The sequence below is a fragment of the Protopterus annectens genome, chromosome 2.part2 (genome assembly GCF_019279795.1).
Source record: "Protopterus annectens isolate FY-2018-M chromosome 2.part2, PAN1.0, whole genome shotgun sequence".
Taxonomy (NCBI): Eukaryota; Metazoa; Chordata; order Ceratodontiformes; family Protopteridae; genus Protopterus; species Protopterus annectens.
Genome location: NC_056730.1, coordinates 6,775,233 through 6,789,777, shown reverse-complemented (window position 1 = coordinate 6,789,777; position 14,545 = coordinate 6,775,233). Strand labels below are relative to the sequence as shown.

Below are 14,545 nucleotides of genomic sequence, written 5' to 3'. Positions count from 1 at the left end.
AGCCTAGTATAAGCCTAAGTTTGACTGAGACAGAACGCAGTCACTATTTTTGGCGTAAACCTGAGGCTGTTTTCAAGATTAGGTTAGCCCCTTTGAAAGTCTAAAAACTGTTCTCTGCATAAAAAGTCTACAGTTCTGAAATTCTCCTAGCTGATGAGATGGCAAGTAGAACAGCAGTTTTCCATGTTAGCTATTGGGTGGGGGTTCTGAGGCAACAGGATCAAAAGCGGGCCATGTAAGCTTTTCCAGAGCATAGTTCAAATCCCATGGAGGATCAAGGGGGCATAGAATGGATGTAAGCTGTAAGGCTTTGCACCTTCTCCTGAAGCAGTAGGCCTTCATCTTCTTGGTGTCCATTCTGGAAGCCCAGGAGCACTAGGTCCTGGAGGGCTGAAGAGAGGACTTTTTATAGCTGAAGGTGAACCCCAACTGTTAGTTTGAGGGTGAACTGGAGGTATTGCAGTAAGGTCTGCAGCGATGTAGCCTGGATCAGCAGGTCTTCAAAGTAAGGGAAAATCTGAATTCAATTGAAAAAGAAACAAATCTGTTAGGGGAAAAATATGAAAATTAAAAAAAAACATACAATACACTGGTTGCATAAGTGTGCACAACCTTAAACTAATACTTTGTTGAATTACTTTTTGGTTTAATTACAGCATTCAGTCTTCTTGGGTAGGAGTCTATCAGCATGGCACATCTTGACTTGGCAATATTTGCCCACTATTCCTTGCAGAACCTCTCCAAATCTGTCAGATTGCGAGGGCATCTCTTGTGCTCAGCCCTCTTCAGGTCACCCCATAGATTTTCTATTGGATGTATGCCTGGGCCATTCCAAAACTTTAATTTTCTTCTGGTGAAGCCATTCTTTTGTTGATGTGGATGTATGCTTGGGGTCATTGTCATGTTGAAAGGTGAAATTCCTCTTCATCTTCAGCTTTCTAGCAGATGCCTGAAGGTTTTGGGCCAAAAGTGACTGGTATTTGGAACTGTTCATAATTCCATCCACCTTGTCTAAAGCCCCAGTTCCAGCTGAAGAAAAGTAACCACCAAACATGATTTTGTGACTACCATGCATCACTGTGGGGATGGTGTTCTTTTGGTGATATGAAGTCTTGTTTTTGCGCCAAACATACCTTTTGGAATTGTGACCAAAATTTCAACCTTGGTCTCATCAGACCATAACACATTTTCCCACATGCTTTTGGGAGACTTGATATATTGTTTTGCAAATTTTAGCTAGGAATGAATGTCTTTCTGTGTAAGAAAAGGCTTTCGTCTTGCAACCCTAACCCATAGTCCAGACATATGGAGAATACGGGAGATTGCTGTCACATATAGTATGCAATCAGTACTTGCCAGAAATTCCTGCAGCTCCTTCGGCATTGTTGTAGGTTTCTTGGCAGCCTCCCTGACAGTTTTCATCTTGTCTTTTCATCAATTTTGGAGGGATGGACAGTTCTTTGCAACGTCACTGCTGTCCCATATTTTTTCCACTTTTTAAAGACTGTCTTCACTGTGTCCCATGATATATCCAATGCTGAGGAAATTTGTTTTATACCCTTCTTCTGACTGATACTTTTTGACAATGAGATCCCTTTGAGCTTTGTAAGCTCTCTGTAAGCTCTCTGGCCGTTCACGGTTTCCAGCCTTTGCTATTTATGTGTCGGTGTTTAAGTCTTCAAAGAAAAGACTCTTCGAGCTTATAATATAGACCCCACTTATGCAGCCAGCGTATTGTACATTTTTTTATTTTTTATATTTTTCCCTAACAGATTTGTTTGTTTTTCATTTGGATTGTACAGGTTATAGGTCACATTAAAGGTGGGAAAAGTTTTGGAATGATTTATTCTGGTCTCATTTTCTTTTTATATCACAAAAACCTGGCATTTTAACAGGGGTGTGTACACTTTTTATATCCACTGTAAATATGAGTTTTATGAGTTTTATGAAACACAAAGGTCATGAACCTTTCTTTGTTTACCTTTCACTACGAAGTCTTATCTTTTCCTAAAATCGTTTATACCATTGCATGTTCCTCACTTGCATCACTTAATCTAATATGCTTAATCAGATACCTAGCCAGGGTTTTAGCAATCACAAGCCAACTTCTGACATGTAGTGACTCTACCTCACAAGTATAACTTCCCAGTCCCTGGCAGTGTATATTTCCGAACAGCATACATTTTGGTACTGCAAATGACAAGAAAAAAAAAACTGCTGAAATGACTAGTCATTTAGCAAACCTGAAATTATGAAAAAAAAATTTAAAAATATAGAACTGTAGTTCATAATAAATGTCAGTACTTTTAATAAATTTAAATTTTGTTATATTGTATTACACAGAATAAAGAAATAATTTAAAAAAACTGCAAACCATAAAATACTCGATGCATGTGTTACCTGGCGGTACTACTGCAGATATATCTGGAACCATTATTTGCATTTGCCATTTGTCAGTTTTGTATCATACATGATGCCCAAAACCTGCTGTATGCACCAAATACACAGAGTTTTGACATTTTGTTTTGTCTTACCTGTTGATTGTTGCTACATGTATATATTTCATGCTTCCGTGCACCTCCATTTCTCACCTAAAAGAAGAAGAAACACCACAGATGAGCATAGTGGGATCATTCAGGAAACACGTCAGTTCACAAAGGGAAAATATAAACTTGACTTTTTTCTGTTTTTTATCTTGAGAATAGTCTTGTATATCAAAATAAATAATTTACATATATTGGAAGCAAAAAGTGGTGTCACACAACTCTACCTCCAGAATCTATTTTTCAAAGTGATGACGCAGGTTGGAAAATAAGTCTGACAACATTTGATGGTTTTGTAATTTCCTATGTCCTCCTCCAAGAGGGGTGTTAGGTATGCAATTGTATAAATGTAAGTATGAAAGTAAACACAAATTGCAAACCCTCACAAATTACTGTTGTGAAGTTACTTATTTTAACTGAATGTTTTCTTAGGTGGTAAAAGCATAACATGGCTAGTCTCAGAACCTCGGAAAACTAAGTTTCATTAAAGTTCAGTTATATGAATGCCTTCAGCTGAAGACACTGACATCTAACCCTATAAATAAACCCTAGCTCTATGAGTCACTTTTCTCTGTCACTAGTAACCATTAAACCCAAAGGACTTGTTAACTTTCTCTGTTTTCTGCTGTCCTCTTTAAGTGACACTGTCTGCAGCATAACCTCTTTAAGAGTCATTTTCGCTTTCAAAGGGGAACTTTCTTTAGTCATGTAGCAAGCACATATAGTAAGTATATCGTGCTTAGTTTAAATATTTTGTGAATTCATTCCAATTAATGCCCAACAGCAAATTATGTTAAACAAGGATAGCTGCGCGCGCGCACACACACACACACACACACACACACACACACACACACACACACACACACACACACACACACACACACAAACATACCCTAGAAAAAGAAAAAAAATCAAGTGGGGGGGTAAAAGTGGGGTTATAAAGCTCTGGGTTGGATTTCCTATATTGTTGAAGCCTTTGTACAAGTTGGTAATTTTTTTTTTTTTTTAATTTCCAAGTATTTACTGATCCTGTAAATTATTTTAGAAGAAACCCGGTAAATGTTTGAATTCATCAGCTGAGCAGGATACCATTACCATTGATTTAAAAAACAATTAATAATAGATTAACCACTGTATCATCATTTTTACTTACTGACAAAATTACACAAACAAAAATCTTTTGTTCTAGGTCACCCTGTTGTTTCAGGTCAGGGTTATCTCACAGATCCTTTAGCAGCATAGCCTGCATTAATTCTGAAACCATTACATATTTGGGAAAGAGTACATGCCAAAGGTATGACCCATTTTTTTACAAATTTTGCAAGATTTACAGCTTGAGCATGATACATTTTTGTGTAGCTTAGATTGATTGCACAAGCTTTAAATACCAATATTTGAAACAGTAAATGTAGTAAAACTTTTAAATATTTTTTGGATCTTTTAGTTTTATATTCAGCTGAATTTAATGACTTTCTTTTTATCCTACTGGGACAGGTTTTAAATTTAATTATATTCCATTGTAATGTGGATTGTTTCACCAAATGAATTGTACTACTATGGGGGCATATTTGGCTCCAGCATATACCAAATGAGATACTTTGACAGTATTAGTATTTGTGACCCAGACACCAATCTTTATTTGACTTATATATATATGTGGATACAATAACTTGATGACTGGTGATTACTTTGGAAAGATGCATCTAAACAATTGAAGGAGTTTGTGCCACATGTTAATAACAATGATTATGGGTTACAGTGTGTGTGTGTGTGTGTGTGTGTGTGTGTGTGTGTGTGTGTGTGTGTGTGTGTGTGTATATATATATATATATATATATATATATATATATATATATGGGTCCGCTTGTAAATCTTGAAAGCTCATAATCTTGAAATTCAAAATAGTGAAGCCAACATTTTGAAAGTTCAAAACTCTGAAAACTCAAAATACTGAATTTCATAATATTGAAAACAATTACAGGATACTAGCACTTACTATACTCCAGCAGAAGTACGCAGAGAAACAAATAAAAGACAAAGCATATTAGTTTACTCCAACTATTAGCAGGGGTGCAAACCTCCCTACACCCACCATGCGGGGGGCTCTGCCCCCCACACCCCCTGCTACGTAAATATGTCAACTCCAAGATCGCACTTTACTACACTAAGACGAGTTATGTTGTTGTATAGCAAATTAAAAGGGAACATGACTAAGGTTACAACAGGCAGTCATGAAGCACGTAATGTTGTGTTTCCCATTTTCTTCTGTGGAGTGCGATCTCTGAGTTGATATATTTAAGTAGCAGGGGGTGTGGGGGGTGCAGCCCCCACATGGGGGGTGCAGAGGGGCTTGACCCTCTGCTCATAGTTGGAGAAGAGTAATATGTTTTATGTTGTTGTGTTGGAATATTGTAAGTGTTGGTGTACTCTGTTTTTTCAGTATTATGAAATTCAGTATTTTGAGTTTTCAGTATTTTGAACTTTCAGGATTTTGGCTTCAGTATTTTGAATTTCAAGATTATGAACTTTCAAGATTTAGAAGCAGACCTCTATATATATATATATATATATATATATATATATATATATATATATATATATATTCATTCTATTCACTGTGAATTTTTTACTTGATGACTGGTGATTACTTTGGAAAGTTTCACCTAAACAATTGAAGGAGTTTGTGTCATATGTTAATAACAATGATTATGGGTTACAGTACATATCCGAGTCTAAATCAGTTCCACGAAAATCCATTTCAGTGAATACCAAAAGAGCAACATGTATTAATCGAACTGCGAATAGACCGTACACACTAAACTGCAAAATTTAAAACATCGAACAGTCATAGTCGGCAAACCCCGCCACCCACTACATACTACCTACCCAAACAAAATAAATAAACCACATACATACAGTAACCAAACCCTACTCCTAACCCTAAAGTAAAGCACCAAAACCCAACTTCTAACCCTACACTAAACCCCACATACACAACTATCTATGTACTATCCTTAACCCCTCCCTTACCCTAAGGTCCATAACTACCACACACTTCCCCCAAGGAGATATACCCAAACAAAATAAATAATACACATAAATAAATTTAACAAAACCCTACTTCTAACACTACACTAAACCTCACATACACAACTATCTATGCACTATCCTTAACCCCTCCCTAACCCTAAGGTCCGTAACTACCACACACTTCCCCATGGAGATATACCCTAACAAAATAAATAATACACATAAATGCATTTAACAAAAGCCTATATCTAACACTACACTAAATCTTACATACATTACCTATCTATACACTTACCTTAACCCACACCCTACCCTAAGGTCCATAACTATCGCACACTTACCTTATAGAGCTATACCGTAGACGGGCCAACCAAAACACTTTGACATTTTGGATTTTGCTGTTTTGGATGTTCGGCGTTTACGTAGTTCGTGCAATACGTCTCAGTCATTTTATATTCGTGGAAACGGCATTTCGATCGTCTGATAGGGACCCATATAACCATCTCTCTCTCTCTTTATATATATATATATATATATATATATATATATATATATATATATATATGCATTTTATTCACTGTGAACTTTCTGGTCATTTCATTAACTAAATTAGTGCAAAGAGCTGTCAATACCACCTTGCACAAGAAGCCTTTTACTCACAATTCTCTTTCGTCAATGTCTAGTTGTCATACCAGCAATTTAGTGAATGGCATTCCTTAGTCACAATTTTGAAAAATGAAGAGAATATGTAGTGATCCTGAGGGCCTCCAATTAGAAAATGTTATTTTAACTAAGAGACTATTTATGCAGGGATTTCTCAGTTGCTACATACTCCTGAGCTATTAAGAGGACAGAGGATAACTCTAGAAATGAACTGTTAACGTAACGACTCTCAAGCAGCAGAAATGCAAAAACACACATTACTACTTTTTCATATTCATTCATTGTACTAATATTTTAAGATTATAGCAACAATTCAAAGTCACTGGCTTGTCTTGATTAATGATATTTTTTAAACTATATTACCACAGAACTGTAAGTTTGCTTACAGGAAAGGAAAACAATCTATGTAAATTTTTGACTTCATTGAATCAGTAAAAGGACTCCAAATCATTATTAGGCGATTCTGATACAGCCCTTAAGGGGTTTCATCATTGTAACTGTCACAATAGGAGGTACTGCCAGCCATACCCAAAGAAATAGGTGAGTGGATTTGTAACATATGCCAGCACAGCTAGCTGCCATTTTATAAATAATTATACATCATTTGTATCTCAAACTGATCTATACACATGCTTGTGCTGAAAATGTCTTTACGAGGTTTGCTTGTGTTAAAATTTATCAACAGTGTGCCCTGCTAGAAGGAAAGAAATTGTACATGCATTATTGCAACTGTTCAAATGTATACATTGTAAGAGCATATACTGGAAGTGAAGAGTTAATATTAATCCACCTGACTTTGCAAAATATTCTTGAAATTAAATTACTTTATGGGTTTAGCCATAAAAATGTTATCCCACAGTTTTGAATGGAGCCAGAGATGCAATGTCTGTGCTAGAGAATAGCTTGTAGCTCCTGTATGAAGAAGGGAAGTGTTTTATGGTTGTATGACTTTCATGCGAGCTGAGCAAAGCTCTACCTGTGTGTATGGTAACACATAGGTGCTAAACCCTAGCAGCCTGTAGTGTTGGTGAGTGTGGGAAACAGAGTCAAATGACCAGATATGATGTTATTGTGTAACCAACTCTGAAATAATATTTAAATATTAGTAGGAAATTGCTATCAGCATTTTGTATTCTGTCTTAGATCTGACAAGGACCACTCACTCATCTTGCCTAGCGATAGTAAGTAACTTAACTAGGGAATGGTAATTCTTTTAGATTAGTCAGGAAAATATAGTGAGATTAGAAATGCTGTTTTTCTATAACTGTGTGAAACTATCCAGAAGTGTTATTTTTAATATCTCCTGTGACTGAATCTCTGGTGTTTACTGTAAATAGATATTTAGTATTTTCTTGTTCTTTTATTATTTATTATTAAACATATTTAAACTTTTCGTTGTGACTGGTCCTTTTTAAAAAATATTTAAGCTTTGACAGTATTTGCACTTACTTATTTGGTGATAACTCTGACCACTCCTGAAAGCCTTGCTGTTTGGTCAACATTACCATTTGTATTCATACTGATTTCACTCAGTATAACTGGATACCCTTTTAAGAGCCTTACAGCAACTGACTGGTGGCAGTGAATCTACCTTATAGTCTGGGCAAAGGTGGTAGAGCAGGTAGTCTGTGCCAGCCTTTCCCAGGTGTGTGTGTGTGTGAAAATTAAATATCAGAGAGTGTGCTTGTGTGTGTGTGTGTGTGTGTGTGTGTGTGTGTGTGTGTGTGTGTGTGTGTGTGTGTGTGTGTGTGTGTGTGAGCTACTTGGAGCAGGGATACAAAGCACTGGTTTCACAGACAGGGTGCTGGAGGACTTGGCTTGGACACTCGGCTGAGGACCTAACCCTACAGTTGTGCCAGTGGAGAGTCTTACTGGGGGTCTGAACAGATATAGAGAGGAACTGCTCCCCGGACTGTGTGTGTCATGTGTGCTCTTAAAGGAAATTGTGCATCTGGAAATACTGAGTGTATCCATTTGTATTTCAAGTGAACATCCCTCTCCAGTGTCAGTGGTGAGGATTCAGACTCCTTGATTACTGAATGAGAGTTGGGACATCACAGTAACAACAGCATGTTTTGTTCAAATGTTTGACAAACAAAACATTTGTTTTATTTGTCAGTACCAATAAAATGTTTGAAATACTCCACATCATCACCTGTAGTGCATGGTGGTTGATTTATATGAATAGATGTCCATGTGGATACATCTATGTAGGGTAAACAAAATGTATGTGGAGACAAATGACTCCTTACATTTGAGTGACATTAGATGACACAGGGAAAGAAGTATATTATATAAACACACTCTTAAGCACAACACAGCACAATTTATGTTTATTGGTATAGATAATTAGATACCAATAATATTAGTCCATCAATTTGCCAAAAATATTTATGAAGGAGGAATGAACTTGGATTATAAATTTAGGAGATCTACACAGTCCTGGTTTAAATGAGCTTAACTAAGGCTATGGTTTCTGTTTTTCCAGTCTTTGCTTTTTATTTTCACAAACATCCTTTGCATATTATATAGTGTTCCTATACTAACTCCAAGATCCCACAATAGTGGGTTAAGTACAAATTCCCAAACACTAATGTTCTGTTACTTTACATAGAAAGCAGCCAAAAGGCTGAAAAACACATCACTAAGAGTAGCCACTCTTCTGAGCACTATTTCTTACAGGCTGCAATCATTATACATACATATATATATATATATATATATATATATATATATATATATATTGGGGTCTACTTCGGACTAGCGAAACGCGGAAGACCAAAATATCAAGACAAGAATCACAAAAGTTAAAATGGTGAAATGTGCAAGTTTTCACAGGGTAAGTACTTGTCTAACGTGGGGAATCATGCCCTTTTCCAAACTGTTATGCAATGACAGAGTTGGTCTATATAGTTAGGGGGTGTGAGGGGGCATAGCCCTCACCTAGATGTGTTTTAATGTGGTTTTGAGCACTTGTTTACTTGCCCTGGCAAAACTTATACAGTTTGACATTTTAACTTTCGTGCTTGTCTCTGCATTTTGGAATTTCGATATTACAAAGTAGATCTCTCTCTATCTCTCTCTCTCTCTATATATATATATATATATATATATATATATATACAATTTTTTTTTTAAAGAAAAATGTTTATGTGAATTGATATATTATGAAATTTCATCTACTCATGTATATGATTTATTAGGTTACTCAGCTTTTGTTAGTGGTCTCAAGGCATTTCTGAATGACTAATTTATTCATTTATTTGACATTTGAAAGTCCAACTGGGCATAAATTCCATTTTCAGTGGAGGAATGAGGAAAAAAGCTGATAAGACATAATACAAACTGTATATATATATATATATATATATATATATATATATATATACAATGATCTCAGAAACATATAAAAAATTATGGTTTCCCAAAAGAAACAGAATAGCTTTAATATATCATATCAGACCATGGAAGCAGGGAGGATTAAACTTTCCTGATATAGAAACATATATAAAAGCATCAATATCTAAAACAATCTCAGATTGGATAAGTCCAAATTATTCTGCAAATTGGAAAGAATTGCTAACTGTTGTTGGTTTTTTTTTTTTGGCTTTTACCAGTTAGGGTTCGCCACAGCGGAACTCCGGTCCGTTAATGATTGGCAGTCGATTTTTTATGGTGCCGAGGTGCCAGCCCAACACCCAACCTTCAGCAAAGGCATGCCCATTCACGCATGTCTTTCAAATGCCACTCGACCGCGAGGAGGACATGCAGACTCCACACAAAAGGCGCTCCAGCCGAGAATCGAATGGGAGAACCTCTTGCTGTGAGGCGACAATGCTACTGCTGCACCACCACGTAATATCAATAAATTAATTTGATTTACAGAAAAAAATTTCAAATAACAGATAATTTGCCATAGCACATATTATGTATTACTATGCAATTTAACATAACTAAGCCCACTAAAACTTGTATAATTAATTATTACATTGACTCATTTAGGAAAATTATTAATGCAAATATAGATTTAAAAATCTGGTTTGATCTTTTAATACCATTCATAGTTACAAAGAGCTATCCACATAAAATATACAGAGAAATAATTAATTCCTGGGAACAGAATGGATTTGTTTGTTGGTTTCAATGTATCAAACAACTAAAAGTTCTGGATATGCAAACAATAGAAACAACATACAAAATTCCACAACAAGATTGGCTAACTATGCAAAGCATTCTGACATATTCACAAGATTTATGCAGAATAATTAGTAATTCTTCATTTAAAGAAATACCTAAACCTATAAAATACCTATATGAAATCATATATAATGATTATGACATGGGAAATAGTATTTCACAATTTTACAAGATATTGATAAATTATAAAACAACACCCAAATCCTCATATTGGAATTATATAACAAAAGGACAGTCATTATAGCTAATTGAAGAAATTAAATCAAATATTTTATTATCAATAAAACATGCATCCTTTACACAATACTAGAAAGTTTTTAACTGGAAATGCTTGCACAGAGCATTCTTAACTCCAGATAAAATTACTAAAATTAAATCTTCCACAAAGGGAATATGTTAGAGGTGTGAGCAAATACACAATGCAGATTGGAATCACATTTTTTTCGATTGTGTTAAAATTAAGCCATTTTGGAATGGTATTAAAACTTTTTACAAGCTTTATTTAATGAATAATTTAACTTATCTAAAGCTCTAGTATTATTAAATGTGTATGAAGGTCCTCATTTGAATGAGTCAAATATGTATCTAGTATGGACTATACTTGCAATCTCAAGGAAGTGTATAACAAGAAGATGGAATGCAAACAGAATACCAACTTTGGAAGACTTCTCCAGCCTACTGAAGGCCACAGCATTGTTGGAAATTAAAATTAAAAAATTAAGGATTCATCCTAAGCTATTTATTGACAATCCATGGAAAAAAAGTCTTATCACTGATTAAAACTTTACAATAACTGAACAGATACGCTCTGATAACTGGATTGTTATACCTATAAAGTAATTGTATATATTGAGCTATGTTATAGTGTCAAGCTGATGTAAATAGTGTACATAGTTATTTAAGATGTTATATACAAATACTATGGAATTTATTCAGCTGTATTTGAAAAATAATTTTTTTTTCAGAAAAAAGAAACATATAAAAACGTTACAATGAGTTATACAAATGAGATCAATAGAGGAAAAACAAAGCATGACTATATCAGAGGATCAAAGAGGTCATGAAATGTTTGACAGGAATACATCTGAAGGTAACTTACTTTCTCATTGATCTTATCCATAAAAGTACCACAGTAGTGCCAGTAGAAGAGTACTTTAAGCTGCACATAACTACTGAAGGAATGTGGAAAGGGATGCATTAGAATGGAGTGGCATGTCTGTACTTTACCACTTAACCCATCAAGAAAAAGTAACCCACATATGATGTACTTCTGTCTAACATGGACCACTTATTCTACTGTGTCTTACAATGACCATTACCTGTCTTCAGAAAGACAGACAGGCAGGCAGGCACACACACACACACACACACACACACACACACACACACACACACACACACACACACACACACACACATATGCACACAAAGACACGTACAATGACATAGACACAAACACGCATACATACACATGCAAAGGCACAAAGACATACACACAAACACACAAAAACAGACACACACACACACACACACACACACACACACACACACACACATATGCACACAAAGACACGTACAATGACATAGACACAAACACGCATACATACACATGCAAAGGCACAAAGACATACACACAAACACACACACACACACACACACACACACACACACACACACACACACACACACACACACACACAAAGACATGGACAAAGCCATACATACAAACACACACAAAGAGATGCAGACACACACACACACATGCACACACACACACACACACACACACACACACACACACACACACACACACACACACATATATTTTTTATATAGAGAAATACACACACTTAGGATAAAGGAAAAGCCTGTTAATCTACACAGGTTATTTTAAACCTAGTTACTTGCTTCCTGTTAGGTAGAAGGCAGATAACCTAAAGAAAAGCTGCAGATGTTCTACATATGCATTCCAACAGGACAACCAGCATACCACACAGATGGGGTAGAGAAGTACAGAAGAAATTAATCCTTTATACACTTTTGTGCACACTGACTTTGTCACTAAAGCCAGGGGAAATGTGAAAAGTAGTAACAATTTACTGCTCAAAGCTCATCCATACAGTGTACTAAGATATAAAGAAAAAATTCCTTACTTTGTATTTAGTATCTGAAGGTAAGTGTGAGATACGAACTTCCAGCTGAAGAGTTAAGCTACATATTTAGAAAACAGATGATGTTAAAGTTAGCGCCTGTAAAATGGATGAAAGATTAATCATTGTTTTTTTTCCTGTGACTTAGCAGATAATAACCTTCTCTATTATCAGTTTATGCACAAAACTAACCCCTCTTTTTAAATATATCCTGTTGGCAAACAGTGATGGTCTACCCTGTCTATAAATATGTGATTTGATAGCATGACAGGGATTATTATTCCCTGTCTGTTGTTACTAATGTTGCTGGACATGATCAATGAAGTGTCAATTAATAGCAGTCTTCCCTTACTCACTGACATTGCCTTCATTACAAAAAAAAGGTTTCTGATCAGGTTCATTTAAGATAAACAGTATTCCAGTAAATTAAACATCTGCACTTAGTGATATTTGCTACATTTGAGGTAAAATAATTGAATCACAACTGTACTCAGCGTGATGCCTGCAGGCAAAGAGCACATTCCTTTTTTCTATACCTTATAGAATATTTAAGATAAAACGTTACAGCCAGGCTACACTTTGCAAAGCAAACAACTAACCATTCACTATCAACAGTGCTAAAAGCAACATGACGTTAACACATAACACACCTAATAAGCAAGGAGAACTTTGTACTTCACAATTAAACCAAAAAGTCTTTCAAGAAAGGTGAAATATATTTAGCTAGCAGAAAGCAAAGAATTTAAACAATTACATATAATCCAGTGCAATTATCACTTATGCATTGAGCATAACTATCCATCACACAGCATAATTAGACAAGAAAATATTATGAAAGTAATGTAACATGTTGGGAAGTGAATTCCCAGTTGTATTCCAATGCTGCTGCTGTGCATCCATGTTATGGCTTGGGGTCATAGTTACCTGTTACACTCATCTTTTTTCTTCTTTTACAGAAATAAAAATTGTGAAATAAATTGATTTAAAAGGGCTTTACTAATGTGATGTCTGTGTAGCAGAATGCAGATACTGCAAAAAAATTAACTATTTACAGAACACTACTTTAGTATGTGTCCCAACTCACAGTGCTATGAAAGAATAAACATGCATAAGAATCATCAATAATAAAAAATAACATGCCTGCATTAGGGGCACATTTCCACTTAATATCTTAGTAACAGGCGACATTGTGCTTGCTAGAGTAAATAGTTCATGATAGGAAAATATACTTTAAAATGAAAATGTAAGAATGCTTTTGTTAATCACACTTGTTATCTGAGCTAAGAAGAAAATATGTTTATAACATAGCTTAGAATGTATGCACATGTTTAATTAATTTTTATGGTGGACTGTTGACAACATAAGCAATTGTTAAATTGTATTCACTTTTGAAAAACTATACATTTTACTGATTCATTCAATTTAGCAGATGTTGCCATTTTCTAAGGACCTTTTGTTTTTGAAATGGACTCCAAAGATTTCCTTTCTTTAACTTGGAATTTGCTTTTGACATGGACACCAAAGATTTCCTTTTCTTTTAACGTGAAATTTGTTTATTTTCTTCCATACTTTACACCCTGAACATTATTATATGGGTACAGTATGTATTCATATTGTGGATTAAACACCTTGGTAGAGAGTGTGCACAAAAACTATTTCATTGCTTTCAATATCCAGGGAAGACATGCATGTTTTTATAATCCTGATAACCTAAACGGCAAAGGATGTTGACAGTGTAAAAACAGATAACAATCAACAAAACCTATGTCAGAGCTTACTCAGAGCATTATATGTACAATGTATTCCGAAAAAGGACTGCCCTGAAGCTCCATAGGAACGATTTATGACTCCTATGCTTTCAGAGATGTCTATTCATTTATTCAGAGGATGATGAAATAACAACAGATTATGACTGGGATTCCAATCCTAACCAAAGACAAACTGACAAATGGATTTAAG

The 14,545-nt window shown here is 35.2% G+C and overlaps 1 protein-coding gene across 2 annotated transcripts in view; it reads right to left on the bottom strand.

Moving 5' to 3' along the window:
* Nucleotides 1-14,545, bottom strand: part of PDE8B (phosphodiesterase 8B) — a 2,824,882-nt gene that overhangs the window by 1,967,942 nt on the left and 842,395 nt on the right. For both annotated transcript variants that reach the window (XM_044063695.1, XM_044063696.1), the window contains one exon: nt 2,535-2,591. In XM_044063695.1, coding sequence (XP_043919630.1) covers nt 2,535-2,591 — 57 coding nt within the window. The remainder of the gene's footprint in view (nt 1-2,534; nt 2,592-14,545) is intronic.